Raw genomic sequence first — 26,786 nt, 5'->3', positions numbered from 1 at the left:
GCCGTGGCCCCAGGCAGAAGTCTCAGAGCGACCGCAGTCCCTGGGTGGCCCCCAGCAGCTGGTGCCGCTGGCCCCAGACGTGCACCGCCCCCAAGATTTAGTTAGAGGTATTTTTAGTATAAGTCATGGATCGGTCACGGACTGTGAATTTTTGTTTATTGTTCATGACCTGTTCATGACTTACACTAAAAATACCCGTGACTAAATTGTAGCCTTATCTATAATTCCCTTATTTGTCCTTGTTCCCCTTTTCATGGAGAGGTACTATATTTGCCCTTTTTCAGTTTTCTGGAATCACTCCTGTCCTCCATGAGTTCTCAGAGATAATCACTAACGGCTCATATCTCCTCACACAGTTCCTTTACTATTCTAAAATATAGTTCACCATTTGACTCGAAGACATCTAACTTTTCTAAGTAATTCTTAACTTGTTAAAACTTGTATCAAACTTTTTCAGAGATGTAGACCATATCTTAACAGAAAGATTGTCTTTTGGTTCATCTCTCTATCAATTCTAAATCAGAGGCATTTATTTAACATCCTTTTAGAAATTACAAAAACTACCTACCAGTTGGACGTATCTAGGGCTTACTATTCAAAAGTACTGAGCACTCACAACTCAAATGAAAGTACAGCTGATGTTCCAAAAATTCAGGCCCCATAAGTATCTCAAACTAGTTGCCCAATCATTGAAACACTTAAAGTTAGTGGATACTCTTGCAAGTTTTGGCCTTACTTTCTCTATTGCTCAGTTTCCTACTTACAAAAAAAAGGGACCATACCTCCCTGCCTGAGACAGAGATAAATTGATGAACCACTCAGATGCTGTGGTAATGCAAACCTGAGAAAACTCCATAAACAAAATTAATTCTAAATTCAATGCAACAGTTGGACAGTATATAGCAAATATGATAGGGGGTGCACATTGAGTAGTGAGGCTAAAAAGTAATATTGAACTGCTGCCTCACTTATGGAGAGCTGTCCATCCTGTGCCCTGAATGAGGCAGAAGTCCTATGGAAAAAATAGTATGAACATGTAATTAAAGACTATCAATTCATATGCATTACGTGCAGAACTAAAGTCGTATGGGCATCCTAATTCTGGCATTTCCTGGCACCTGAATTCTGGACTTTGCAACTTCAACATTCTTTTATCATTTTTTTTTTTTGCTATATTTTATATACACACATAAACACACCCCACATATATTCTAAATGGAAGAAATATTTTTTTGTCATCATTGTAAGGGCAGGTAAGAAGATTTTGTGCCGAGGCTGTTAAGTGAGAGTGCCATAAACTTATAGGCTAAGCATGTGTACAGTAGATAGACAAATTATACTCAGGAAAGCTTTAGCTTTGCTTTCTAGTTTACAGGTCTGACATCAGAAATTTACCACAGCCATGATCTCTCTCAAATTCTTCATCTTCCCTTTTAACTCTGCATATTCCTACAATTACAACATACTGCATCTAAAAGTATTCCAGATTAGGGGAAAGACACTTTGTAATTCTCTCCTCCTACTTTGTACGCATCATATTTTGTGATGAACATTTATTTGCTTCAAAAAATACATTTATATCTCCACAGAATTCAAAGACAATTACTCTTCTGTTCCTTGGGAGAGACCTCACAAGAACTGCTTCTATTTGCAGCACCCACAGCTATTTCCATCCAACTGTTCTGCTGCGTTAAGCTGTGTCCTCCTTCATTACAAGCATAAAAACTAAAAATTGATGTAACTTTTATTAACACCAGTGTAGTCCAAAAGATGGAAATGCATAACCTAAAGGCACAACATGAAGTCAAAACAATACATAAGCTTTCATATAAGCTTTCAAGTGCTTATAGTTTCCTACAGGTTGCCAATGAGCAGCAGATTTCCATTACTGCTTTATCCACAGTTGAGAAAAAACATCCATGAAGATTAATTACAGGTAGGACCATCGAAACAGCATGAACTCTAACCTTTATGCTTCCTCCAATGAGATCAGGCGGCTCTTCGTCTGTTTCTAAGGCAACATTGATGGAGGCAAAGGGACGGCTAGCCATCTGTTGCATCTCACGGAGTAGTTGCTAGTGAATAAACACAGAGATATTAATACACTGTTCCAACATATAGAATACAAAAATGTTTGACAGATTTTACTGAATATGGAAAGATATGGACTCCAGCATGCAAACATTTCAAAACAAATTCCTGATGCTTTCACTGGGCATAAAGATGACACAAGGGAACCTGATGAGAACAATTTCTAAATAAAACCAATTGTATAAATATAAACAGGTCTAAGTAACTCCACTCTGAAAATTTTGTAAGTCTACACAAATCAGACAGCTGCCAGTGTACTTACCATATTGGTATACCACAAATTAACATTAAACAGTCCTGTGTATTAGTCTAAACATGCCAAATGTATCTGTGAACAGCAAGTATGGCTTGCAGGAATATGTTTTATTCAAATACAATACACGTTCCTGAATAAATCTTTAGAAGCCCCTAAAACACATTGTTCTCTTTACAAGTTGAGTTTTAGTGTTATGGTTCTCTCTTAGACATACAATGGCAGTCTCTAAGTGGCAGACTGCAGTTCCAACTTTAGTTTAGCAGTAGTATGGAAAGATATCCTTTTTAGCTCCTGTGGTTAAAAGTCCTTTGCACTAACTGCAGATCAAGTGATTGGTAATGAGATGTAGGTGTCAAACATCAATTCCAGCAGGACTGGGAATGATGTGGCACACTGCCTGTAAATAATGAAACAGTGATATGACACATTGGAAACAAATAGCATCAGCCACTTAAAGATCAGCATACTAATGAAATCCCTCTGATTTATATACTTACCGTATTTAGTATTTCACTTTTGCATTACTATTACCTATTACCTATAGTATTACCTTACTATAACTACTACTTCTAATCCCAAAGCAACTTTGCTGACATATGGAACAGTACATATCACCATTCATTCCTGTCCAGGGCTTGGTCATGTCCCTCCAGATGCTGTCCCACCCTCTAGTTGGTGGTTGGCCTCTAGGTCTGACTCACTTTGTTTGTACTTGTACTATTTTCACCGGCATCCTATCATCTGTCTTCTGCAATGTCCTCACCATCATAATCTTATGAATTGCAGCCAATCCCATATCCTGAGTTCACATCCTACTCTCCTTCTAACTTAATTTGTCTTAAAATCATTCCACTATACAACTGCCATCTTCTGAAGAACTTATCTTTACTGCCTCCAGCCTTCTCATGTCTGTTCAGCTGCCTCCAGAATAATATTGTTACTCTATGGTAACAATGGAATAAAGTAAAGTATAATTTCCAACTGTGAGCTCTTCCGTACCCAACCAATGTTGTCTCCTGTATGGCAGCAGTTACAAGGAAATTTCCTTAACTCTACCACTGCTAGCACGGTCTGGCCTGGAGCAAACAGGGTTCTGACATTCTGGCTTGTAATACTTGTAATATGTTTAGCCATTACCTGAAATGCATGACCATTTCCATTTGCTAGGTTTGACAGGCCTGGCTTAACTCCCATGTAAATCAGTCTTGACTTGCTGTACTGTTTTTATAACAAGTTAGTTTCAGATGCAATGGCTTACTAGGCCAATCCGTCATATTCAGTTAATAGGAATGATATGTCATAACCTGCTGGCCTGCCAGGGACAGGTACTTGTTGTTTCACCCTAGTCCTCTTGCCTTCCCAGGTTAATGAGCACGGACTGCTTGGATCTGAAATCGGTTTCCATTCTCCTGGATACAGTTTGTTCACAGCACATTATTCCATAATATTTGGTGCAACTCTTCTGGGCTTTCCCAAGATGAGCTATCACCGTCTTGGAGAACTAGTAACTACAACTCTATAAGTACTAAATTTATTCTATAATCAAAAAACTAGACTAGTGAGATGTTAAAGATTGCAAGTTAAAATACTTCCCCCCTCCTCTTTTAAATGTTTTTACTATCGGTAGGTCAAAAAATCAACTAATTATTATTTACAGGACTCAAGCTGTGTTATGCAATTTGCAAACAAAATAAAATGAGTCCTTTTCTCAACCAACCTAAGACAACAGTCGCAGGGTGGCAGAAAAGGATATAACATACCAGCACAGGGAACAAATTTAGGGTTAGCCGACAGGCCTTGAGAGCCATAATTTCTGTATTTTCTTTAAACAGAGCACCTCCTTCTGTCCCTCTTCCTCTCATGTCCAGCTGACTTCTGCTCAACTCATTCATTGCTGACCAAGGTGAAGAACATCCTTGTTCCCCATCTCTTTTCTACTCTGCCATTTCCACCCACAAACAGACAGGAAGTGGGGAGCGAAAACATTGACTTGGTGAATTTGAAATAGGATACATAGCTTTTCATCTGCAGGTCACTGGTGTGAATATAGACAAGGTCAGTAGTGACCAACAATCTCTGCTATCTAGTCTTGTTTCAGTTTGGTGCTTTATGTGAAAAGCTCTTTTACTGCAGTTCCCATGGATCAGTATATGCATCATACAAATCATCATCAGGTTTTGCACTCTTGTGGGCAGTATCAGCTAAGGCACTAAACAGAAGACTAAAAGACCTCTCCTCTCATTCCTAGAGTTGAGACACACTGTACTCCTGGGGGAATTCTGCACCACTGCGCAATGCAGAATTTCAGAGTAACAGCTGTGTTAGTCTGTATTTACAAAAAGAAAAGGAGGACTTGTGGCACCTTAGAGACTAACCAATTTATCTGAGCATAAGCTTTCGTGAGCTACAGCTCACTTCAACGGATGCATGCTCATGAATGCATCTGATGAAGTGAGCTGTAGCTCACGAAAGCTTATGCTCAAATAAATTGGTTAGTCTCTAAGGTGCCACAAGTACTCCTTTTCTTAATGCAGAATTTGTGCACAATTTCACGTTTTTCCTGCAGAACTGGGGCTGCTGAGCTTCTGGCCGCCACTATGGGCGGCTGGACGCTGCAGAGCCCGGCTCTTAGTGAACAGAATGCCCAGCCCGCAAGGATAGAGGCTGCATGTTCTGGCTGCTGGTTTGATCCTCATTCTCCCAGGGACAGGAGACCCAGCTCTGACAAACAGTGAGGATGGACAGGGCCAAACCACACCACGTTCCCTGGCTGGACAGTAAAGAAGCTGGGGTGGACTAAAGGCTCTGGAGGTGCAGGTATCTGGGACGGGTGCTGCCCCACAGCTGGGCTCTGGGGGGAGTGGGGTGTGGGTGCCTGGGGGGCAGAGGGGTGTGGGTGTGTAGGCTCTGGATAGATACGCTGGAGGGTAGGGATAGGATACAGAGGGACCTAGACAAATTAGAGGATTGGGCCAAAAGAAATCTGATGAGGTTCAACAAGGACAAGTGCAGAGTCCTGCACTTAGGATAGAAGAATCCCATGCACTGCTACAGACTAGGGACCGAGTGGCTAGGCAGCAGTTCTGCAGAAAAGGACCTAGGGGTTACAGTGGATGAGAAGCTGGATATGAGTCGACAGTGTGTCCTTGTTGCCAAGAAGGCTAGCGGCATTTTGGGCTGTATAAGTAGGAACATTGCCAGCAGATCGAGGGACGTAATCATTCCCCTCCATTCAGCATTGGTGAGGTCTCATCTGAGTACTGTGTCCAGTTTTGGGCTCCACACTACAAGAAGGATGGGCAACAAAAATGATTAGGGGACTGGAACACATGAGTTATGAGGAGAGGCTGAGGGAACTGGGATTATTTAGTCTGCAGAAGAGAAGAATGAGGTGGGATTTGATAGCTGCTTTCACCTACCTGAAAGGGGGTTCCAAAGAGGATGGATCTAGATTGTTCCCAGTGGTAGCAGATGACAGAACAAGGAGTAATGGTCTCAAGTTGCAGTGGGGGAGGTTCAGGTTGGATATTAGGAAAAACTTTTTCACTAGGAGGGTGGTGAAACACTGGAATGCATTACCTAGGGCGGTGGTGGAATCTCCTTCCTTAGAGGTTTTTAAGGTCAGGCTTGACAAAGCCCTGGCTGGGATGGGGATTGGTCCTGCTTTAAGCAGGGAGTTGGACTAGATGACCTCCTGAGGTCCCTTCCAATCCTGATATTCTATGATTCTGGGGATGCCCCGTGGCTAGGCTCTGGGGGGAAGAGGGTACAGGTGTCTGGTCTCTGGGGATGTCCACGGCTGGACTCTGGGGGAAGGGTGGTGTGGATGTTTAGGCTTTGGGGGGGACCCCATGCCTGGGCTCCAGGGCGGGTGTGAGTGTCTGGGCTCTGGGGGGAGGGGAGTGCAGGTGTCTGGGCTCTGGGGGTCCCACACAGCCCCAAGTACCCCCAAGTGGAACTGGGTTGTCATAGGTATTTCTTTAACTCTCTACTCTGGGGCGGGTGGGGAGGGGAAGATCTTTTTTGTTGTTGTGTGTATTGTTGACATACTTGTTGACAGGTATTTTGAAATAAATTACTGGTGTTATTACATTATGTTATTTTGACAAATAAAATATACAGAATTTTAAAATATTGTGTGCAGAATTTTTAATTTTTTGGCACAGAATTCTCCCCAGGATGATGTGGTGAGGCTCAGACCACTATGCCTCTTCTATGGACAGAGGACTTCAATTTGTAGGATTTCAATCCAGCACCTTTCACCAACACAAAATTAAAAAAGAAAATAGCAAATCTAGGTCTGATTTCTAAAAGATTAGCAAAAAACAACAAGCTATATAATAGCACTGATTCTAGACATCACCACAAACAACTTAAAGGGAAATCCTAGAAATAGATTTTCTGTGCCTATGATGATCTTTTTAACTACTTGCTAGGCAAACCCAGCAGTGGTAAGGAACCACTCACTGATCTACTAAACCTCCAGAGTTTTAGAACACTTAAAATACACTCAGCAGATCGCAAACTAAAGCAAGTGTGAAGCACATTGTTGAGTAGTCGTTCCCATAATTGTCCCCGTCAGCTATCATGAAGTGCTTTGTATAGCAGCTGTAAAATCAGAGAACAAGCTGTCCTGAAAAAGATGTCCAAAAGAAGAATGAACTAACTCTTACAAGTAAGTTTAGTTTACTAAAGTTCATCACGCCTGTTGAAATCAACAGCAACTTTATGGGATAAAATTCTGACAACACTGTGAAAATGCAAACAACTTTGAAGTGACATTACTGCCTACATTTTCAGAATTGGATAAGGATTTAGCTCTGCAACTACCATCATTTCAACAAAGGATTGCACCTCTCAGTATGAGTAATCTGAATATGTGGAATACTGTATAAATGCTGGCTATTATTGTCAGTTATTACAACAGACATCTATTTCAGAATAAAGTCTGGCTCTATGTCAATAACTGTATGGTCATATCTTAAGATCGAAAACCACTCCCAGTTTCAAACAGACTGACAGTTCATCTAAGCATAAGGATGTCCCTTCAAAAGGCAACCCAACAAATATAGCTTACGTACTTAAACTGTACCAGTTGAAGTTTGACAGTCCAGCCTGTGTGCATATTTTAATGATATTGCCCTATTTACGGATTAAGCCTGCTGATGTAAAGACTGGTTGCTTTTCATATTTGTACAGAGTAAATCATGTAACAAAGAATAATAAGATCCACTATGAAAATGGGTTCTAGAAATAAATATTCCTTAATTAAGACCTTATTTTTCCCCAAGAGAGACACATTTTGTACACTTAATCTGTGCACATATATCCCTGCTGAATGACTGTCAATGTGGTTGATGTTTTAATGACAGTTTTGTGTTACAGTGCTAAGGAGACAGATTTTGCATGTGTAGTGTGTGTTCTTATCTGGAGAGAGAAAAGAAGATTCGAGTGAAAATGCAAAGTTTGTCAGTGGAAACATGCTATGTGGGTATTAGGTTATGATAAAGAGATGTCCCATAACTTGGAATTGCCTTGCTTTCAGTGATTTGCTTTGTGGGAAGTCACACAACCAACCTTAATCACTTTTAAACAGCGTTTTTGTTTATAGAATACCTAATTGATAGGGTTACAGGAGTGTTTTAAACCACTTATGCCCTAAATGAAAACTTTAAGTCAAAATGTACTGTATGTTCATGATATGATGTAATATACACCGCAGTTTGGACCGGCCAATACTCAGTATTCATGTAATTACATTTTTTAAATCAGTGGAACATGTGCAAGTCTAATTCATACTGAGCATTGCAAGCTAAAGAGATTACAGAGCAGTTGGCATGGAAACAGAGCCCCAAGGCTTTGGTACAACAAGAGACTAAAACTATCCGACAGGAACAAACTGAGCAGACAGCAATGTGGTGGGAAGAAGGGGGTATCAAGAATGTACAACAATTGGGGGGTGCCCCTCATATGGGCCCAAGATAGCAAGTTGATGTTGAAGAAACGACACTGTTTCAGATCAGTGGCTCTTTAAAATCTAGCAGCTGTAATTCCCAGAACTGCATATATGTGAACTGACACCCCAGTGGTGGAGAAACCCCATGTTAATATTGATGTGTTACTGATCTGAGAAGAAAGAGCATGAGAACTTAGGGAAACTGTCCAAGAGTCTTGCAATGGCAGAGTATTGCAGGAGACAGTGAAAAATGGCTATCTAGGTTGCAGGCTTGATTTATTAAAATAACCCAAGATATATTTATTCCTGGGCAACAAAAGCTTGGGGGTCTGTATCTGCAAAAAGAACAGGAGTACTTGTGGCACCTTAGAGACTAACAAATTGAAACCATACTTCGCACTCAGCTAAAAATATAACCTCCTTTCTCAAATATTTTTACATACCAGTATGTTTGCTTTTATATCCGTTATCAGTTTTCTAAACTTGCTGCTGCTGCCTGTACTTTAAGAGTTAATCTCTCTTGGCTCAAGTCTCACTACCCTCCTAGTGTAAGCGGGGGAATAGTCCCACTATTGTGGGGAACTTTCCTGGCTTCTGCACTAGCCCGGTGAAGTGGGCTAGCGAAAGGATCTGGGTCCTCGCTCCCACTTCCTTTACCCAGTGGCCTCTCTGCCCCTGAGGACTCCCCTTCCACTCTCCTATCTGGCAGAGTCTTCGTAACCCCAACAAGGCTGGGCCCAGGATTCCTGGGGGGCTCGACCCCCAAACCTGCTGTGGTTACCTAGGACAGGGGCTAGGGTGTCCTCACTCCAGGGTACTCTCTCTGCACTGGGCACTTCTCTACCCACTGATCATTATATACAATTTGAAGCAAATGCAAGTTATTTAATCAACAATTAATTTGAAAAAGAATAAGGAAAAATGGGAAAGGTTAAAGGAAACACATCACCCCGCTCTGTGGCAGGGAACTTCACAAACAGTGTCTCTGGAATGTCAGGGCAGTTCACAGTCTGTTCCTTGTAAGTCCCAGGCCTCCTTCTCAGGCCTTGTCTGTGCTGCAGCGATGCTGTGGGTTGGACACTTGCTCTGGTGGTGGCCACACGCTCTCAGGCTCTAGGTGGCAGGGCCCTTCGTTGCAGCGTTGCCCCTGCCCTGTCAGGGTTACCAATCCCCCTCTGAGTCTGGCCTGCAGAGCCTCCTGGCTAAGGCGTCTCCCTGTGCTGGGCCCACTGCCCAGGGTCCCCCCTCACTCTTCCCAGCTGCTCCCGACACCCGGCTCCAGACTGCTCCTGCTCCAGCCCCAGCCCCACTCTGTCTTAGCTCCAGCTCCACTCTGCCTCAGCACAGCTGCTGCTCTGCCTCCAGCTCCCTGGGCTGCTTCTCTGGCCCCTCTGGCTCTGGTTGCTGCAGCTCTGCTCCCAGGACAGGTCTGCTCTTTCTGGGCTGTGCCTCTGGCTTTGGGGCTGCAGCTCTGCTCCCAGGACAGGGTCTGCTCTCTCTGGGCTGCTTTTCTAGTTCCTCTGGATTGGCACAACTCTGCTCCCCAGCTCAGCTTGGGCCCCTGCTTTCTCCTTAGCTTGACCCCACTCTGTCTGACCCAGGCAATTCCAGCTCACACGGAGGATGGGACCTCCCTGGCCTCCTGACTCCCCAATTAGTCTGCTCGCCCTGTCATTTGGGCTGACCTGGAGCATTGGCCTCTCCCCATTGCTCCTAGGGACTGTCAGTCTCAGGGTCCTGATTCCCCATTGCCCCTTTTAGTACTGGGAGGTAGCAATTAAAACACCCCCACTGAATGTTAGTAAGGGGGCAACAGTCCCCTTACATTACCCGTTGCTAAAATTCTGCCACAGCCACAATATTCACACCAGTACATCCGGGCCCCATAGTAACAACATATACCCACATCATATCATATCAAAAACCCATTAACAATTATCAAAAGAACATTTAACATATTTAACATTCCACATCTACTTCTTCATACTATACATAACAATATTCATTAAAACACTACACAGAACCAATAACAATTATCTCTAAATCGAACAGGAAGTACACCCTTATTAGCCCTCTGGGACCTTCTTAAACTGGTGGTTCATTACTCATATTTTTTATTTCCCTATCCTCGGGTAATACTGGGTCAGTTTGAGGTACCTGGCAATTCTCGTTAGGGTTTGGGTTTACCCCATTGGTTTTAGTCTCCTCGGGAAATGCTGCTCTAGGCCTCCTACGAACCCTGGTAAGACTAAAAGTCCAATGCTTTAGCTGGTCCCTATGTACTACTCTCTCAGGACCTCCTTGTTCAGGCTGGATAGCGTACACTGGAAGTTCGGGATTGTTGTGGGTGACCACAGTGTGGGGATTTGGATCCCAATTGTCTTGTATTTTATTACGCCTCTGGTGTCTGTGGCTACGAACTGGTACACAGTCACCAGGTCTGATGAGAGCCCCACTGGACTTGTGATCATGAGTCCTTTTCCTACTGTGGGTTGTGTCTTTAGTTGTACTGAGAACAACTTTGTTGGCTGTCTTTGGCCTGTCATGGACACCTTTGACCCAGTCATCGAAATTGGTCACCTCATCCTTTGAAAAGGCTTCTTGACACTTCTCTGGCAACATCCTTAAGTTAGCCACCTGTGCAGGAATTAGCCCTTGGCATGCCGCCTGAACTGGAACTAGCGATCTCCCACCACATCTTTCCTGAGGAAAGGTAACTTGTTCTCCCCTCTCCCCAAATGTTACCTTCACCTGAGGGATCACCTCCTCAAGCTGCAACTCCACAGTCTTCATGCTTGAGTTTAGAAGACTCACTGGTACTCTTCCTTTGATGGCACTAGTCAGTACATTGGTTGACTGAAGTCCATTAGGTAGGTTTATCCCAGATGTAGGCTCTACAAGAGCTAGACATTAGACATTAGTATTTTCTGATACACAGCAGTGTTCGTCAAGGATCTTCCCTCTCTGAGGAGGAACAACAGTCTTCTGTTTTCTGCCCACTTTAACATTTCCAATCTGCCTCGCAGGGCCCAATGAATGGTTTTGTCTCTGTGCTCGAGCCAGTACTCTACTCAGCACAGCATTCTTCTTAGAGTGCCCATGACTGTTCATCCTCCTAGTTCCTTCTACTGGCAACGGTAGCTCCTTCAGCTCACTAAAGATGTTCATCCCTGGGATGCCTTCTCTCATATGGCTCTGTTCAGAGTCTTTGTCTTTCAGGATGAAGATGCATTTCCGTGGCAGTGTCTGGCCCATGTAGTCTATGTCTGCTTTGAGGCATCCCACCACTGGGATTGCCAGTCCATTAACTGCTGTTAGACGTACAAACCGTGTGCTGTGCATGGTCAGCTCCTTGTCTTTCAAATATTTTTGAAAATGCGACTCAGTAATGGTGGTGACTTCTGAGCCAGTATCTAACAAACATCTGGTCTTCACCCCTGCTATACATACTTCAGTAGACAATCTCCAAATGCTCGCTTACAGAAGTCACTAGATATGCTGGCATTGCCCACATTCCTTTCAACACTGTATGCAGAGTGATTTTCCACCAAGAAGAGGCCTAGGAATCCTTCTGCCACTGCTTGGCCTTCTACTGTAGATGGACCACTCACTCCTGGTGCCCTATTGGTTTTCAGTGTCTGGGACTCTGTTCTCCTTCTCAGCGGACATTCCCGGCTAGTATGCCCTGGCCTTTCACAAGTGTAACAGATGTACCTTCCCAGCTCATCCTTTAGTGGGGCTCTTCGGGATCCTGGTGCCCTTAGATACTTTGACATACTAATGGGATTTTTTTTTTCATTAACTCAGTTATCACTTTTATCATCTCCTCCTGTTGGACCACCAGTTTTTGGACAGCCTCACTTAAACTTTCCAGTGTTAACTGTGTTTGGGGCAGGGCCTTTTCCCCAGCAGCTGCATTCACTAGGCTCCCACTTCGTGTACGGGGGTTAGGCTTGGCTGTCTCTGTCACAGGAACTTCCTCTTCTTCTGACCACATAATGGCAGCCTGCATGAGTTCATGGAACTTCTTACTGGGCTCTTCCTTAAACCTCCTTTTCATTTTGTGGCGGAGGGAATCATCCTGGAGCCCCAGCACTAACTGCTCTTTCAGAACCATATCTGGGTCTGGAACTCGTTGAGAGTCTCGCCGCTCCACTTTGCTCATTCTCTCCTGGAGGTCATACACATATGCCTGGACAGTTTCACTAGGCTCCTGCTTTCTCTCAAAGAACTCCTTTAGTCGGGTTCCAATAGGTACCTTGTCTCCATACACTTCTAGGAGGAGTTCAAATACCTTTTCCACATCTTTTTTGTCTGCCACTGCCATGAACTTTACTGTGGCCTTGGCCTGGCCCTTGAGGTGCTCCTCTACAAAGTCTACACAATCTTCTTCAAGTACTCTTAGCACACGCAGGGCCGCCTTCACAGACTTGACCCACTCCTATACCGTAATGTCTCCTGATCTGGTCAGGAAGCCACCAAACTCTGTGACCTTCTGCTCCCATGGGACATAAATAGTAGGGGGTTTCTTAGCTTCTGCTGCCTGTTGGTCTATTACCGCCTTAGTCAGTGCTAAGGCTTCTCTCTGTTCTGTTCTAGCTTTTAGTACTGGGAGCTAGCAACTAAAACACCCCCACTGAATGTTAGTAAGGGGGAAACAGTCCCCTTACCCAAGGTAGCTCTTCACCTTCCCCCTGCCTCTCCTCACTTGGACTCTTTCTCTGTGCTAAAAGTTATAGTTTTTACAGAAACCTCCAAAAGATAAAGCAACTGAAAACAGTACAAAACAAGAAACAAAAAGAAAACAATGTAAAAACTTTACTTTAAATAAATCCAGTAAATTAATTATTTTAACCCTTCAGGAATGCAAAAGCTGGAATTATTCCTAACTTTCTTGAAGATATGGTTGCCAAACAACAGAAATGCACACTCTGCTTCTAATCCTAACCACTCACTAATATTTGAAACATGGGCTTTTCTTTTCTCCATATAGCAGAGTTTTAAAATAATGTTAAATATAAAGTAATGCAAAATTCTTTGTTACCAATTAATACAATCGATTTGGCATATATTAATATATTCTTTATCAATTTTTGTTAAAAGTTTTAAATAAGGCAATAATTTGATTATTCAAATGTTTAACCCTTTTTATTTTTTGTTTGCCTTACTTTGTAAAGTTATATATATAAAGTGGTACCACACCATTTTAATATTATGGTTGGGGTATAACCATCATAATGTCATTTTTTCCCCCAAGTTCAACAAGGTCTCAGTTATAAATATATGTACATATAGTTCTGCCTCAACAAATAATGCAATTGCAAACAAAAATAATTCTCTTTTATTAATCACTGTTTTGTTTTCTTTTTTAATTTGTTATTCAAAGAAAAAATTTAAGGGGAAACCTCAACATTAAGGTAAAGAGAATATTAACAAAATGTCAATTTCTTGTTTGGGTTTTTATAAACTTGTTTGCACTTTTAAATATAGTTATAAGAATGAGATAGCAAAAATGTTTAAAAATAACAATTTACGCATAAAGCTAACCAAACGATTTCAACAGGTTTCCACGTTTTCAACAGGTTTCCACCTTTGGCTCCCAAACACAACAAAGCATCATGAAAGTTTAATACCCTCAAAGTATTTGCATGGACCTGTATTTAAAATTTATTTTGGTTTAATTTTATACGCTTTTCTTTTGTTATGTTATGTTAATGGGAAGCAGTGGTTGTTAAAGTTTGTGCTTCTAAACAGTATATGTATGTGTACATATGACACCACCTTATATACAAGCATAACCATGTTTTTCCAATCTGCTGTTTTGTATCACAAACAAATTAACTCTAAAAAGCATGGTAAAAATTATGTTATTGACTCTTTTGCTAACACAGAATGTTCAGCAGGGAGAAAAAAGCAATACACCTTCTCACAGAAGATTGTGAGCATTTATTTTAGCAGTTAAGCACTACATTCAGTATAAAATATTAGTAATGCACCTCAAATGAAAATAAATGTCTATACAACAATTGCAAAAGTATAGCTTGAGTTATAAAAGACTTGGTCCCTATTACATTGTAAACAAACTAAGTTAAACTTTGTATTAAGTCTGGGTGTCTGAAAACAAAAACAAAAAAGGAAAAAGAAACAAAAATCTTTACTATGTTAACTAACAAAAGTTGTTTAAGTTGCATCCCACAGACCAAAGACACCAGAAAATATCACACCCTGAAGACACCTGAAAATATCAGTATGAAGTGAAGAAACCCCCCAAGCATCGAGAAAAGAAAAATGAAGTGCTTTATAAATAGGAGACTGGTCAAATACACTCTGTCTACCATATATGGATAATTAAGTTAATAATCATTAGCTGGACCAGGATAAACTGTCAATTAATTTCAGCTTGCTTATTGTGTAAAAACAACTGCATTATCGCTGTACTACTGTATCATTGCTGTACAACATTTACAACGTGAATAACCTTGCTAAACTGTTTAACCAACACACAGGTAAAAATCAACAAACGACTGGCAGCAAACAACATGAAGGCAAAGAGAAACAAAGTAGTTTAAAAAAAATTGTTATATGGTAACTACAAATTAGGTATATAAATTCCCTGTTAGTACTGGTCACAATTTGGGGTCATTAATACTGCATCCTAACAGAGACACATGTTATTTAAAACAATTCTGTTCCGTGGCTGGGTACCAATACTAAATCTTGACACAGCAATACTTGACAAATTGGTTACTGTCCATTCAGTAGGTTTTCTGAAAAACAACATCCATAAAAACAACTGGATCTACATCAACTACTGGTGTATCACAGAGCAATGCAATCCATGGAACAGAGAAGCTAGCAGTTCCCGTTTCCTGCCCAGCAAAGCTTACAAGAGGTGATGACCAGCAGTAAGGGTAACCTATAACATAAATGGGCAGTACTGTGTAGTAACTAATTACAAGAGGGGGGAAGTATAGCAAGGGGGGAGGGATAGCTCAGTGGTTTGAGCATTGGCCTGCTAAACCCAGGGTTGTGAGTTCAATCCTTGAGGGGGCCATTTAGGGATCGGGGACAAAAATTGGGGATTGGTCCTGCTTTGAGCAGTGGGTTGGACTAGATGACCTCCTGAGGTCCCTTCCAACCCTGATATTCTATGATTCTAAGACATTCATAAATAAAGGCCTCATTTGTAGGGTCACTACTCCAAATTTCTGTTTTACTTCTCATATACATAATACTGTGGAACACACTATAACAATGCCTACCTCAGTATTTCAAAACACTCAGTCTACTACTAATGATGATACAGATGATATTAGGGCAATTGCCCTAATAGGAGTGTGTTTGTATCTGTGACACAAAAGTAAAAGGGCCAGAGTACAAAACACCAGATTGGAAAAACATGGTTATGCTTGTATATAAGGTGGTGTCATATGTACACATACATATATACCCATATACGCTACAAATATATACGCCATATCCATATTATTTGAATATATTAATTATTTAGGAGTGCCTCTAAGGCTCAAGCATACTACTACATTCCTCAGTCATGGTCCCGGGCCTAATATTCCCAGGCCCACCATAAGGGAGTAAAAAAAATAAAAAAATTGGATAATAAAATCTGTCTATCAGTCATACAAGGGACTATGCAGACTAAAAGGACAGGGGCATGAGTGTATGGATGGTAAAATAAGGTCTGCTGTGGCAGCTATCTGCGCAGAGCCAGGGCAGCACACAGAGGGAATACACGGACGCAGCTGACTGTTATCGACATTGGATAGAGCAGAGCACCACACTAGTGACGTCTGATGACAAATGCTTGAAAGGAAAGATATTTTATTAATAAATTCCTTGCGGGCCGTTGACTGACATTCTGTCTTGGAAAAGTTCTGTAGGTTGGCTGGCTTATTTCTGTGTTGTGTTCTTTTGGTGGTGGTTCTTTTTTTCTTTGTTATTATTTTATTTATTTATTTTTTTGCATGTGTGGTACTTCTTTCCCTGGCTAATCCCAGGGGGAGGTTGTACACTACTGATACTCATCTGGGGACCACACAACAGAGATGGGCTCCTGGTACTTATATCTCAATTGTGAAAATAGCTTGTTTGCTGTCCCCAGGAGCCTGACAGGCTGCCTTGCCCGTTCCCCCAGGCTGGCTAGCAGCCAAGTAAATGCTGTAGGAGCAACCTGGTACCACCTGGAGCTTTTACTTAGGAAATCAGGATAATTTTGAATTTGGGAAGGGATTTATAATTTTTCCCTCTGTAATCCCATGACAGTGCTGCTTCATGGGGAGTGGAATCCTCGTATGCCTCTGGTCACAGGCTGCCTGAAATACTCAAGCTTTTAATGTGGAGGCAGTTTGGGGTGAAGAGAGAGAGACCCTTTTCTGCCTTTCAGAGTGAGCCCCTTTTCTTGGCAGTGCAAGGGTTTATGGCTGATGATCAGAAGGCACAACTCCCATTCTTCTGCTGCCTCAAAACTGAGCCCCTTTCGCTGGCAGAGTTAGGGGCCTTGGGCTGAAAGCCAGACAGGCACAGTTTCCATGAGGCTGCAATCTCACGTACAGGCTTCTCTGCTTGGCCAGACATATTGCAGGGTGAGGAAGGGCTACTGAGCACGTTCCCTGCTCAGAGAGAGAGACTGCGAGAGAGACTGATGACAGAGACAAACCCCAGCAAATGCTCCCTTGGGGGCAGAAGGCAAAGGAGAAGGCGGTTTTATCTCCTGGCCTTCACCTCACTTATTTATTAACTACACTAATTGCTGTTTTGTGAAGGACACGCTTGCCTTTGCCTTTTTGGGACACAGAGTCTGGGTTTTGCAGGACTTACCTCAAAGTATCATAAGAACCCCCCAATTCTCTGAGGGAGGAAAAGAGCTGTGTAGGTACCCTGCTTCTTTTCCCAGGGATTCTGGGACGCAATTTATAACTTGGGAGCTGGGGGAGGGGGCGCGGGTAACCAGTAGCCCAGAAAGGGTCTTATTTTGTTACGCCAGGACCTACCCCAGGTCGGCTAGATGAAGTATGCATCCTCAGAGCCTCTTCCTATTCTGCTCAGTCTCCTGGTCAAGTTTCCCTGTGGTGGAATCATGGCTTCTTGGAGAGTTGGGGCCACAACATGCCTATCCGACTCGGAGCCCTGTGCCTTAGCAAAGATAGGGTTGGCTGGCTGGGTGCAGGCTGGGCATTTTTTACCTTCTTCCATGCCTGGGAATGCTGCCTTATATACAGAGCACCTTTTGGATTCAGCCCACTGCTCTGGAAAGCAGAGCTCAGCAGGGAGGCGCCAGGTGGCTCTGACCACCACAGTGCTCAGATCTCGGACCAAGAGAAGGCTTGAAAACCAAAAAAAAAACCCTTTAAGTGCTCAGAAAACAGCTAGAAATAACATATCTAAAAGAAAAGGACAGGAGTGAAGCAAACCGCCATTTTGCTGCTGCAGAGGCAGAAGATCTGTCAGCAAGCAGGAGACAGGCTGTGCTGAAGCATTGAACATCCTCTGGAAACTGCAGTCAGGAGAGGAATAGCCCATACATATCAAAATTGTGGGAGACTCTGGGCTGCAGAAAACAAGGTTTTATCTACCTTGAAAATGACCTCTCCAGCAGCTTAGGCAGCCTTATGAGTCCTTGCCACATTCCTAGTATAAGAAACTTGCTTCTTTTGCTACCCTTCTTGTCTGCCCCTTTTGCATTTTCTGCGTGGAAGCTTTATACCTCCTTTCCACTACAGAATGGTTTCTTTTTAATATTCAATTCCAGGAGCTTGAGAATTTATTCATACATAAACCCAGGCAAGTCCTCAAGCTCTCTCATTAGCAATTCCTTACACTCAACATTTTTAACTCTCAACTAATTCTAGATCTTCTGTCTGCAGGGATGTTGATCTTCATCAGCTTTGAGGTGAATTCTGTTATCTCACAAGATTATTCTTTATTGCGGTTTTTCAGCGTCACTCTGCTCTGGGTGGAGCTCTGTTTTACAATGATGTCCGATACCCATGTGCACACACTACATTCTCTTCAAGTGAAATTAGGTTTTTGCATTTAGTTCATCTTGCCACGCAAAACAGCAGTCATTTCTCTCAGGCATCCTTGTTGTTTCTCTCCTGTTTCATGGCCCTCTGTACAAGGCTGCCTTGGAGCACTCGATGGAGACCAGCAGCTTAAAGAAATTTGCCTCATCAGCTCTGTAGCTCTTTGTAATTTTAAAATATGCAACAATGGTGCAAATCTACCCAGTGGAGGGAATGCAATAAATAGTTACGGTTACACACAGGCTTCAAAGGAAGTTTCGCTCTGTGTGAAATGCTGAAACCCAGTTTCTCCTGATTAAAATTCTCAAGTTGACAGTAGCATCAAAACGGACCCGACCTGTGGTCTGTTATTGAACACTTTAAGAAAAAAAGATGATGAGATTTCAGATTGTGCAAGCAGCACCAAACTGCTGACCCTATCTTAAGTGGACAGTTCCTATCTTCCTATCACACAACACACTAAATTTAGTATATTTGAGCAGAAATGTGCTGTCCAGCAAGCACAAACTCAGTCCCCCTCATTTCTTAGAAAAGTCAGTCTTTTCCTAGGGCAAGACTGAGGGAAAGACTGATGCAGAATGAAAATGTCTCCTTCTCACTGACTAATCTTTGATAAATACCTTCAATTCTAGCACCACCAAACCAAGTAGGATGCCCAGGTGAAAAATATTCAAATCTCTCTGACCTTTCCTCAAAGCCTAGCGCAATGTAGAACAGGGGTAATTTAATCAAAGATCTAAAACCAAAAAATAAATGGCCTGTGTGGATTCTTACTGGTACGGGGCATTTGGCAGATGTTGGCTCAAGTGATTTGGCCTTCCAGCTAAGGCCTCAAAGTCCACCCTCTTCTGGGGCATCAAGTCCAACAAGTCTCCCACCCTGCCCCTGGGGTCCACTACAGCCCTCCTGGGCCACCTTTTGCTCAGTCTCCAAACTCAGCTGGCAGCTTTGAGGAGAGGCACACAAACACACAGCAGGCAGGTCACACGGGAGTCACCCTGGTCCAGGGCTTATTATAGGACCCAATCTGCATGCTGTGGCTCTCCATCTTTCCCAAAGATCTCCTGCAGGAGTAGTCCTGCTCCCTGAAGCTCTTACCCCAACTGGGCTACATGCTTACTTTTATAATCACCTGTTCCCTAGCCAACCAGTTTTAGCTCAGAGCTATCTGAGCCATTAGAGGTGAGGCTGGGCCCCAATTTGCCTTAAAGGACCAGCCAACCCATGACTGATTTGAATGCACACACAATTGCATGCATATATTTTAGGCTCTAAGAAATATAAGATGTGTAACTACAATTCAGACATTGGGGTTTGATTCAAAGTTTGAATGCATACGGTTAATCTGGCATCCGTTTCTGTGCATACACAAATACCTATTTTTGTGCACACACATCAGGTATTACCCTACATTAGTCAGGCATGCACCAATGTACGTGTTCTGTGGTGCATGCCCAACTCTGAAAAAGGTGTCTCACGGTGTCTTTAAAACCTGCTCCACAGTTCTCATTTGATACCATGTGACAGAATCAGAGTTTCCAGGCTACTGACAGTCACTCTTTGAATTTTAATTCTGTAAATAGGATACAGATAAATGCATAGATACATAAAATATAACTACCCCACAGAGAGGATCTCTGTTCTATCAGAAATAAGTGAACAGCAGCATTTGGCTACAATTGTGTTAGGTACTATGCATGTCAACAAATAAATTTTCTTAGACACTTTCATCATCACTGAAAATTAAGATTTAATTCCCTGGAGCGGTGTTTGTATTAATGTTAGCTAATTAGTTTTGTAACTGACTTTGCAGCCTGTCTTAAAAAAGAGAAGAGGAGGGAATTAATGTCCAAATGCTTCTCACCAGGCATTTCCACACTTCAAATTATAACAAACCTAGCAAGTAAAGCTGCTGGGAATTTGTCTCATGCTGAAATGACAGTGCCTCTTTACTTAATCAGTCCTGGATTAAAGAAGTTATTTATCATAATCATGCCCAATAGGAGAGGACACAAAAGCTGACCTTTAATAAGCCAACTAAGACGTCATTTTTAAGACGGAAGAGAGGTGCATGGTACATATAAAATACAAGAGATACAATGACAAGGCAGCACCTTTGATTGACTATAGAGCTTTTAGCATAATAATGGAAGACTGTACATCTGTCACTCATTTTCCAAATGGTCAAATTAGACACTTGTACTACTGACTCCCGTTGTCATAGCGAAAGATCTGTTCCTCTGAAAACGCAACAGGCTGAATGAAAAAAAGAAGTAGTACTCCTGCTAGGGTTAAACTCTCACCACAGCCTGAACCATTGGGCTGCAGCTCTCTTCCAGTATATATCAGAAGCCGCTTCTTTATTAGTACATCAAAACTGCAGGTATAAAGAAGTATGTACAATTGCATGTCTGATGTATTCTTTCAATTGCCACTATGGTGCATACAAATCAGAAACTTACACGTATACATTGTCAGCCATAACTGGACACCTGCAAGTTCAACTGTGGCACATGCAACTAGCCTCGAATCTACTCCCGAATTTCTCTATACGTTAATAAATTTTTGCTGGTCTTCCCTCTACAGCCTCTCTCATTTCTTCTGCACTTTTCTTAAGATGGTGACCAAAAAGCAAATACAGTATCCACGGTGAAGATTATTTTACATTTATATTGTGGTGGAGCTTAAGAGCCACAACCAGGATGGCTCCCATTCATAGATTTCCAGGCCACAAGGAATATTATGATATCTAGTCTGATCTGCATAGCAACACATCACAGAATTACACCAAGTGATCCCTGCATCAAGCACGTAACTTGTGGTTGAGTTAGAGCATATCTGACAGCCAAATAAAACTTCATTTAAGTTTTCAAGTGATCGAGAATTCACCACATCCTGACCCCAGATAAATTGTTTCAATGTTTAATTATCTCATTGCTAAAAATTTGCACTTTATTTCTAGCCTGAATTTGTCTAGCTTCAGGTTCCAGCCCCTGGAGCTTGTTATCTTTGTCTGCTGGACTGAAGAGCACTATAGTATCAGATCAGGTAGGTACTCGGTCAGGCAGGTTTTACATAAGAACGGCTATACTGGGTCAGACTGGTGGTCCACCTAGCCCAATATTCTTTCTTCCGACAGTGGCCAATGCCAGGTGCTTCAGAGGGAATGAAGAAAACAGGTAATCATCAAGTGATCCATCCCGTCGCCTATTCCCAGCTTCTGGCAAACAGAGGCTAGGGACACCATCCTTGCCCATCCTGGCTGATAGCCATTGATGGATCTATCCTCCATGAACTTATCTAGTTCTTTTTTTGAACCTGTTATAGTCTTGGCCTTACAACATCATCTCGCAAAGAGTTCCAAACGTTGACTGTGCATTGTGTGAAGAAATACTTTCTTTTGTTTGTTTTAAACCTGCTGCCTATTAATTTAATTTGGTGACCCTAGTTCTCGTGTTATGAGAAACAGTTACTAACACTTCCTTATTTACTTCCTCCACACCAGTCATGATTTTACAGACCTCTATCATATCCCCTCTTAGTTGTCTCTTTTCCAAGCTGAAAAATCCCAGTCTTATTAATCTCTCCTTATATGGAAGCTATTCCATATCCCCAATCATTTTTGTTACCCTCTTCTGTACCTTTTCCAATTCCAAAGCATCTTTTCTGAGTGGGATGACCACATCGGCACACAGTATTCAACATGCAGGTGTACCATGGATTTATACAGAGGCAAAATGATATTTTCTGTCTTACCATTTATCCCTTTCCTAATGATTCCCAACATTCTGTTTGCTTTTTTGACTGCCGCTGCACATTGAGAGGAGGTTTTCCAGATAAGTCATTCTTGTAGCACTTTCTTGAATCCTTTCCAATTCGTCAACATCGTTTTTAAGGTGTGGACACTCCAAGTGCACACAATGCTTCAGTGACAGTCTCACTAATGCTCACTACCTCCCTACTCCATGCATGGGGAATGCTTGCGTAGTTGGTTATTCACCATGACCCCCGTCCCTTTCAGAGACACTGACTTCCAGGATACACTCCCACATCCTATGTGACCTACATTCCATTTTCCTGGATGCATGACCTTGCATTTGATACTATTAAAACATATCTTGTTGAAATAAGCCCAGAAGGCAGAAGCTGACCTTCTGAAAAGATGACAGATCTGATAGGTATGGTGAGGAGTCAATGGTGGAGGACTTTGAAAATAAAGACAAGAGGTTTGTATTCAGTACACTGGGAGAGGAGAAGCCACTAGAGGGATTTTGCATGATGTAGTCAGAGCAATGACGATGACCTTAGCAGCCACATACTGAATGGATATGAGGAGGCATCAAGGTCAGAGGAGGAGGAGGAAAATGGTGGCAGTCAAGCCTCGAGATGATCAGGGCTTGGACAAGTTTTGGCAATGTGGGCAGAGAGAAAAGGTCAGGTCTTGGAGATCCTGGGCAGGAAGAAGGGGCAAGAATTAGACACGGCCTGGTGCATGGGTCAAAAGGGGGGGCTGAGTCAAAGATGCAGCCAAGATTATGGACCTAAGCAATAGGGATAATTAATGTATGCAGTATTGTTGCACCTGTGTCGGTCCCAGGCTATCAGAGAGACAAGGTAGGTGAGAGAAGATCTTTTACTGGAACAACTTCTGCTGGTGATACAGATAAGATTTTGAGCTTACACAGAGCTTGTCTTCAGGTGCAGGAAATTTACTCAGGGAATCACAGCTAACTACAAGATGGAACAGACTGTTTGGCATCAGTAATTCATACGTTTCAAGGGACCATTCAAGGCAAAGTGGCCCATTAACACTCCTCCAGTCATAGGGAGGCTGGGAAGGAAGCAGCTGAGAGGGGTTGTTAGTGGGTTATATATTGTTGTAATAAGTCATAAATCCAGTGTGTCTATTCAGTCCATGATTTTTAGTGTCTAGCAAAGAGATGAATTTATGCTCCCAGGCTCATATTTTGAATGTGTTGTGCAGGTTTCCTTTAAGGATGAGGACTGATAGGTCAGATACAGAGTGATAGCTTTGTGAAAAGTGGTCACCCAGAGGTACAATGTTTTTGCTTGTTCTGGCAGGGTCTGGTGCTGCTTTGAGTTGGTGTGCTCTGGTCTGTGGGGAACTTGCTTCTGATGATGAGCTTGGAGAGGTTGGGAGGTTGTCTGAAGGACAAAAGAGGATGTTCAGGAAAGATTTCTTTCAGGATGGGGTCCCCATCGAGTATGGGTTGTAGTTTAATGATATGCCTTATGGTTTCCAGTGTGGGGTGGTAGGTGACAACTAGGGGTGTGTGGTCAGAAGGGATTTTATTTCTGTATCAAAGCAGGTTCAGGTAGAGTTGATGGCATTGGGTAAAATTTTCAGAAGCACCTAAGTAACTTGGAAAAAATTGTACCCATTGTTAGTGATAGAAATAGGGAGGTCAGGACCAGAGAGCTAGTTGTCAAGATCATGTTTGTGAATAAGATCACCCAGAGATGGAAGTAGATGGAGAAGAGGAAGGGGCCAAGGATAAAGCCCTGAGGAACTGCATCGAAAGAGGAACAGGAGAAGAGGATCCTGCACTGTACATGGCTCTTGAAGAAGTGATTTGAAAGACCAGAGGGAGAACTAGGAGAGGATGGAATCACGGACCCTGGACTTCAGGAAAGCAGACTTCGACTCCCTCAGGGAACGGATGGCCAGGATCCCCTGGGGAACTAACTTGAAGGGGAAAGGAGTCCAGGAGAGCTGGCTGTATTTCAAGGAATCCCTGTTGAGGTTACAGGGACAAACCATCCCGATGAGTCGAAAGAATAGTAAATATGGCAGGCAACCAGCTTGGCTTAATGGTGAAATCCTAGCGGATCTTAAACATAAAAAAGAAGCTTACAAGAAGTGGAAGGTTGGACATATGACCAGGGAAGAGTATAAAAATATTGCTCGGGCATGTAGGAATGTTATCAGGAGGGCCAAATCGCACCTGGAGCTGCAGCTAGCCAGAGATGTCAAGAGTAACAAGAAGGGTTTCTTCAGGTATGTTGGCAACAAGAAGAAAGCCAAGGAATGTGTGGGCCCCTTACTGAATGAGGGAGGCAACCTAGTGACAGAGGATGTGGAAAAAGCTAATGTACTTAATGCTTTTTTTGCCTCTGTTTTCACTAACAAGGTCAGCTCCCAGACTGCCGCGCTGGGCATCACAAAATGGGGAAGAGATGGCCAGCCCTCTGTGGAGATAGAGGTGGTTAGGGACTATTTAGAAAAGCTGGACGTGCACAAGTCCATGGGGCCGGACGAGTTGCATCCGAGAGTGCTGAAGGAATTGGCGGCTGTGATTGCAGAGCCATTGGCCATTATCTTTGAAAACTCATGGCGAACCGGGGAAGTCCCGGATGACTGGAAAAAGGCTAATGTAGTGCCAATCTTTAAAAAAGGGAAGAAGGAGGATCCTGGGAACTACAGGCCAGTCAGCCTCACTTCAGTCCCTGGAAAAATCATGGAGCAGGTCCTCAAAGAACCAATCCTGAAGCACTTGCATGAGAGGAAAGTGATCAGGAACAGCCAGCATGGATTCACCAAGGGAAGGTCATGCCTGACTAATCTAATTGCCTTTTATGATGAGATTACTGGTTCTGTGGATGAAGGGAAAGCAGTGGATGTATTGTTTCTTGACTTTAGCAAAGCTTTTGACACGGTCTCCCACAGTATTCTTGTCAGCAAGTTAAGGAAGTATGGGCTGGATGAATGCACTACAAGGTGGGTAGAAAGCTGGCTAGATTGTCAGGCTCAACGGGTAGTGATCAATGGCTCCATATCTAGTTGGCAGCTGGTATCAAGTGGAGTACCCCAAGGGTCGGTCCTGGGGCCGGTTTTGTTCAATATCTTCATAAATGATCTGGAGGATGGTGTGGATTGCACTCTCAGCAAATTTGCGGATGATACTAAACTGGGAGGAGTGGTAGATACGCTGGAGGGGAGGGATAGGATACAGAGGGACCTAGACAAATTGGAGGATTGGGCCAAAAGAAATCTGATGAGGTTCAATAAGGATAAGTACAGGGTCCTGCACTTGGGACGGAAGAACCCAATGCACAGCTACAGACTAGGGACCGAATGGCTAGGCAGCAGTTCTGCGGAAAAGGACCTAGGGGTGACAGTGGACGAGAAGCTGGATATGAGTCATCAGTGTGCCCTTGTTGCCAAGAAGGCCAATGGCATTTTGGGATGTATAAGTAGGGGCATAGCGAGCAGATCGAGGGACGTGATCGTTCCCCTCTATTCGACATTGGTGAGGCCTCATAGAATCATAGAATATCAGGGTTGGAAGGGACCCCAGAAAGTCATCTAGTCCAAACCCCTGCTCAAAGCAGGACCAATTCCCAGTTAAATCATCCCAGCCAGGGCTTTGTCAAGCCTGACCTTAAAAACCTCTAAGGAAGGAGATTCTACCACCTCCCTAGGTAACGCATTCCAGTGTTTCACCACCCTCTTAGTGAAAAAGTTTTTCCTAATATCCAATCTAAACCTCCCCCACTGCAACTTGAGACCATTACTCCTCGTTCTGTCATCTGCTACCATTGAGAACAGTCTAGAGCCATCCTCTTTGGAACCCCCTTTCAGGTAGTTGAAAGCAGCTATCAAATCCCCCCTCATTCTTCTCTTCTGCAGGCTAAACAATCCCAGCTCCCTCAGCCTCTCCTCATAACTCATGTGTTCCAGTCCCCTAATCATTTTTGTTGCCCTTCGCTGGACTCTCTCCAATTTATCCACATCCTTCTTGAAGTGTGGGGCCCAAAACTGGACACAATACTCCAGATGAGGCCTCACCAATGTCGAATAGAGGGGAACGATCACGTCCCTCGATCTGCTCGCTATGCCCCTACTTATACATCCCAAAATGCCATTGGCCTTCTTGGCAACAAGGGCACACTGCTGACTCATATCCAGCTTCTCGTCCACTGTCACCCCTAGGTCCTTTTCTGCAGAACTGCTGCCTAGCCATTCGGTCCCTAGTCTGTAGCTGTGCATTGGGTTCTTCCGTCCTAAGTGCAGGACCCTGCACTTATCCTTATTGAACCTCATCAGATTCCTTTTGGCCCAATCTTCCAATTGGTCTAGGTCCTTCTGTATCCTATCCCTCCCCTCCAGCGTATCTACCACTCCTCCCAGTTTAGTATCATCCGCAAATTTGCTGAGAGTGCAATCCACACCATCCTCCAGATCATTTATGAAGATATTGAATAAAACCGGCCCCAGGACCGACCCTTGGGGCACTCCACTTGATACCGGCTGCCAACTAGACATGGAGCCATTGATCACTACCCATTGAGCCCGACAATTTAGCCAGCTTTCTACCCACCTTATAGTGCATTCATCCAGCCCATACTTCCTTAACTTGCTGACAAGAATACTATGGGAGACCGTGTCAAAAGCTTTGCTAAAGTCAAGAAACAATACATC

The 26,786-nt window shown here is 43.1% G+C and overlaps 1 protein-coding gene across 1 annotated transcript in view; it reads right to left on the bottom strand.

The window, feature by feature from the left end:
* ATRN (attractin) overlaps positions 1-26,786 on the bottom strand; it is a 270,477-nt gene that overhangs the window by 15,735 nt on the left and 227,956 nt on the right. The window contains exon 27 of the mRNA XM_073342975.1: positions 1,968-2,075. Within this exon, the coding sequence (XP_073199076.1) occupies positions 1,968-2,075 (108 nt within the window). The remainder of the gene's footprint in view (positions 1-1,967; positions 2,076-26,786) is intronic.

Source organism: Lepidochelys kempii, chromosome 4, assembly GCF_965140265.1.
Source record: "Lepidochelys kempii isolate rLepKem1 chromosome 4, rLepKem1.hap2, whole genome shotgun sequence".
NCBI lineage: Eukaryota > Metazoa > Chordata > Testudines > Cheloniidae > Lepidochelys > Lepidochelys kempii.
This window is presented reverse-complemented; position numbering and strand designations above follow the sequence as displayed.